General features: G+C 44.7%; 1 protein-coding gene across 1 annotated transcript in view; it reads right to left on the reverse strand.

Annotated features, from left to right (window-relative positions):
- The window catches only part of DNAI1 (dynein axonemal intermediate chain 1), a 140,556-nt gene that overhangs the window by 113,047 nt on the left and 21,963 nt on the right, over positions 1–5,546 (reverse strand). The window contains exon 14 of the mRNA XM_018571473.1: positions 5,046–5,089. Coding sequence (XP_018426975.1) covers positions 5,046–5,089 — 44 coding nt within the window. The remainder of the gene's footprint in view (positions 1–5,045; positions 5,090–5,546) is intronic.

A 5,546-nucleotide genomic window follows, 5' to 3' on the forward strand; every position in this document is an offset into this window, starting at 1 on the left:
GCGTTGTTTCCAATGACCTCCAATGTAAGGAGCATTTTTCCCAATGACCCCCAATTAATTGGTTTTAGAAGGGGTTCCCTAAGATCTGAAAATTATTTTAAGGGTTCCTCTTGGGTAAAAAAAAAAGTTTGAGAAAGGCAAAGATAGGTCATCCTTCTACTCTCTTCTCCTATAAGCATGTTTAAAGTTGGTCATGATTGGCTCCTAGTGCCAGCCCTGCCTTATCCAGTCACTGGCCGGCTCCTCCTTATTCTGCTCATGTGCCCCATGGTCCCATTCATTCCTATGGGTAGTCATACTCATGGAGGCTTTCTGCAATCTCTCAGAGTACAGCTTACCCATAGGAACAAATGGGGCCATGGTGTGCATGAGCAGAATGAAGAGGAGCCACATGGGACCGCATGGGAGGTAAGATCTCTGCATCTGAGGGTAAGTGTTACCTGGGATGGGCTGTACTCAGGGGAGTAGGGAATTTAAGAAAGGTATTAATATCCTTTTATGTATTCATAACCCTCCTACGCCTCATGTCTGTGTCCATCCCCCCCCATTACATCATGTAGGTTGGTATCACAACTTACACCAAGTAGAGCAGGGACATTCCCATTGTATGGACAGAGCAGAGGAGTGATCACACAAAGAGGAACAATTCAGATTCATGCCGGTGTGGATGAGTAAAGATTTTTTTTTAAACACTAATGTGCCCCTTGCATGTGATTATTTTACCGGTTCACCAGTGTCCTTGCTCAGCACATTTGTGACTTTTTCACTTCATGCTGCACGTTGTAGGGTGAAAGGCGAGTGCAAAATGTGATAAATATTTAATGTGCCCAGATACTTGTCAAATGTCACTTGTACTGACATTTCTATTCCATGTCTTCTCTTTTCTCTGCCTTGAATACTCAATAACCCGGTGCAATGCTGCAACTAACCATTAGAGGGCAGAAGTCTACAAGCTGTGAACTGATAGTTCTGTCTGCAGATTGCATGCTGGCCCTTCTCCCCAACTTCTCTCCTGGAGTATTGAAGTATCTGTGTAGTCTAATAGTCTTCCTGCACATGGTAAAGACAAAGATCACTCCACACATTTATCACAATGCATCGAAATACCTTTCTCTGAGTTTTTAAATTGAGGTCACATGACTGCTAAGTGCCCTTTTTTCACACTAGCTCCATGGAGTAGGGACAAAGATGCCGGACTACATCTCATATCCCAGGAGCTCCTTGAGGAACTGGAAGCATCCTGGTGCTGTAGACGTTACTATAGGAAAGACTGACATCCCAGGACCATCACAGGGTTCTGGATAGCAATGGGTGGGCCAGGAGACGTGGCTTTCTGTATAATCACAGGAGTTATACTATATAGCATACGTGTCAAACTCAAGGCCCGCGGGCCAGAACCGGCCCGCAACGGAATTATCTCGAGCCCGCCTGATGATAATTATCATTAGATCTGGCCCTGCTTGCTGGCAGCTCTATCACGCTGCCCGCGGCGATCTTCATGGGACTGAGGAGCCGGAGAGCTGCCGCCGGCCAGAGGACTGCATTGCCCAGCAGGCAGCAGCACAGCGTGACAAGGGAGGTGTGGCCGTGAGGTGACTGAGAGGGGTTCCGAGGTCCAGTCCAGCCATTGTGAGGTGGTCCCTGGCGGGAATCAGGATCCAACCCAGACAGAGAGCCGGGAGAGCTGCAGTCTGCAGGTACTGTGCTGTGACACTGTCAGTCAGTATATCTCTCCCCTTCTTCTCCATCACTTCTTCTGTACTGTAGATTGAGAAGAGGGGAGTGATATACTGAAAGTAGTATGTGTGACACCTGTGTACCTCCTGCCTCCACAATAGTATGTCATCTAATAGTATGATCTCTATTATTTACATTATAGTAAAAATTATGTGGGGGGATGCTCACTGGGGACAGAATGGACTCCATACTGTCCCCAGTGAGCACCCCCTAACATACTTTTTTTTGTTTACTGTAATTTAAATAGAGATATAACTATTTTTATAAACATCTCTAATTGATGATTTTCCTGATCCCCCACTGATATCTCCCCTGCGCAATGAGGATAGAAAGCAGGGGAAGGATCCACAGAAGCGGGCACCAGAATGAAAAACCTTTTCGTAAGTAAATTCTTTTGTAGTAAATGCTCTGTATGTAATGGCTCCCGGGGACGTTGCCGTTCCGAGTCACGGACTCGAACCGTAGCTCCGCCCCTGGGCTGACGCCGTCAGGCGGGACCCGCCCCGTCCTAAGCCGCGACTGTGCAACTGTCTGGCGTTCCAGCAACCCCATGCGGACGCCAGACGAGTGCCGGTCTCCTTTCCGTCAGCGCCACCCACTACAGCCTCTGACAGGAGGTCTCAGCATCACCCACCTGATAGCTGTGAACCTGCTGACATCCTCCATAGGGTTCTGCGCTAGCGTGCCTAGGAACAATCTCACCCCATCATCAGGACACCTAAGCGCAAGTATTCCCCTCTGGGTTGCTACCCACAGGGGATTTAGCTCACTACTATAAGCTATCTGGATTAATTATACTTCAGCATAAGACATATGTGATGTGAGCCCTCTACTGGCAATTAACGATTATGCATATATAGTTGGGTCTATACTGACACTGTGGAACCGTAGTAACATCTCTGAACTAATGGACTGTGATTCTCATTACTAAGTATATGTGAAGTGAACATATATATAAATAGCAACTGGTTCATTAATATATGATTGACTGTGATACTGAAGTACTGGGTATGTGGAGTGAACATAATTGCCAGTGAATTAAGCATTGAGATTAGGGTTGCACAGATACCAAGTACAGTACTCGGTACAAGTACGAGTACATGTACAGATACTTTTGAGCTCCAAGACTACACTAGAGAAAAATTCAAAAATTAGGAGGCCGCTGTCATTTGTAAGGAGCACACGGAGCTCCCGGGATTTGTACATCTCTGTTTTAATGTACGATTTTGTTTTTATAAATATAAATAAAGGGATGCACAGATACCAGTTTTGCAAGTACGAGTACTTACAAGTAGGGATGCACCGATACCACTTTTTAAGACCGAGTACGAGAACCGATACTTTTGATCAAGTACTCGCAGATACCAATTACCGATACTTTTTCTTAAAGGGACAGGTCACATTTTTTCTAAAGCAATACAAACTAATGCTTTAAGGTCACTTTCTTAATATTATGATTCATGAGATGACGAGGGAGCATGACGCCGGCTTCCCGACCAATCAGAATGCCGGGCGCTGCGTCATTACACGGCGCCTGGCTTCCGGATTTGCTAGCTTCCTGACCAATCGGTGAATCAGGGCAGCGAGTCATTGCACGCTACCCGGCTTCCTGATTGGCCAGGAAGTCGGCTCCATGCTCTCTCATCACAAGTGACGAGAAAGCATGGAGCCGTTTCCTGGCCAATCTGGAAACCGGGCAGCGTGTAATGATGCACTGCCCGGCTTCCTGATACAGAAGTACTCGTGCTAGGTATCGGAGCATTTGGGCGAGTACGAGTACTCACCCAAATACTCGGTATCGGCACCGATACTAGTATCGGTATCGGTGCATCCCTACTTACAAGTACGAGTACTGATACATTTTTGTTTATTGTCATGTGACAGTTTTTCTAAAACAATACAGACTAATGATTTCAGGACAGTGGTGGAGAGCCAGAGCCAGGTCCCAGCTGCAACCGCTGCAACCCTGGGAGTTCTCATGAAAATGCCAAGTATCTGCACTGGTATCTAAAAAGTATCTGTGCATCCCTAATTGAGATGTGAATATAACATTGATGTGTCCCTACCATTCCAACTGCTGATCCAGAGTATCAACTTACAGACCCTTCCCCTATTACTACTCTCTACAGGTGTAGCAAGCATAGTTAGGTTGGAAGATAGACCGATGATGCACTGAGCTTGCTTGGCAATATTAACCCTTGCCATCACGTACTCCTGGGCTAGAGCACGTGACTGTTAACGTGTCTCCGCAGCTGAGTTCCATCTTCCTATTTAGCAGATTATTACACTGCACTATTTAATGTCTGCTTTTGGCTTTTATTATTTAAATATTTAGGCAATTTCTTAAAGGGAAAGTAAATAAAAAAGTTAAAAAAAATGTTTCATTGTAATTATGTATCATGCTTTTTAATAATTAAAAGTACAGGCTTTATTATACTGTGTGATATACTGTATATGCCGCTTTATTATACTGTGTGATATGCTGCATATGCCGCTTTATTATACTGTGTGATATGCTGCATATGCCGCTTTATTATACTGTGTGATATGCTGCATATGCCGCTTTATTATACTGTGTGATATGCTGCATATGCCGCTTTATTATACCGTGTGATATACTATATATATGCCGCTTTATTATACTGTGTGATATACTATATATGCCGCTTTATTATACTGTGTGATATGCTGCATATGCTGCTTTATTATACTGTGTGATATACTGTATATGCCGCTTTATTATACTGTATGATATACTGTATAAGCCGCTTTATTATACTGTGTGATATACTGCATATGCCGCTTTATTATACTGTGTGAACCAGCCCAGCCCTCGACTTGGAGCATTTTTTACATTTTGGCCCACTGTGTATTTGAGTTTGACACCTCTGCTATATAGGAGTACAGGACACAGTACATCAGTACAAGGATAATGATAGTCTGGACGGGAGACTACTGGAGATACAGGCATGCTGTGCCTTGTCCATGCGTCCTGTGACTCCTAGCAGCAACCCAAGGGATGCAAACTGATCACGCCACCATGGATTTGCTCACATGCTTGGCGTGGTCAGACTGAAGCAGGAACCCAGAAGAAGTGGCAGGATCACCGGGTATCTTACAGCAACAGAAAAAAGAAAAAACACTACGGGCTACACTTACTGTACTTTGTGCATTCATATAGTTCTATGTACTAACACATATGTAATCCTGGATACCCCCCCCCAAGAGTCTCTGTGACAGCAATGTGTCACTTCCACCATCACGCCATATTTACACATGTAGGATAATCATTCAGAGGAGACACTTACAGGATCCGTGGCCCACCGCAAACAGATCCTTGTACTTGGGACTCCTGGGGAGGAAGGAGACACGTCATTAGGCCTCTGTACATACAATGAGGGTAGAATGAAGAGTCATGTCGTCATATCTATTACTAATGACTGGAGAGGAACATTTCTTAATCATTTTTAATCATTGATGCACCAGTATGTGTCGGTTAACCTAAAAATAACTGTGTCTCATTTGCATAGATAAATATGGGAGGTATTGAGGGGGTTTTGGTACACAAATTTAAAACACATTTTTTAAATCAATTTTTTAATGAATGATTATATTTAAACCTGAAGCTGAAAGTTGAACTATTAAATAGATTGCACTGCAGATGAACAGTGCAGGCTGGGGGTGGCAGTGTCCAGTTCATCCGCAGGCTGAGGGTGGCAGTGTTCACCTGCAGGCTAAGGGGGGCAGTTTCCACGTGCAGGCTGAGTGAGATCGTGTCCACCTACAGGCTGGGGGGGAGGCAGTGATTG

Source organism: Nanorana parkeri, unplaced genomic scaffold (assembly GCF_000935625.1).
Source record: "Nanorana parkeri isolate BGI_ZX_2015 unplaced genomic scaffold, ASM93562v1 scaffold1765, whole genome shotgun sequence".
NCBI lineage: Eukaryota > Metazoa > Chordata > Amphibia > Anura > Dicroglossidae > Nanorana > Nanorana parkeri.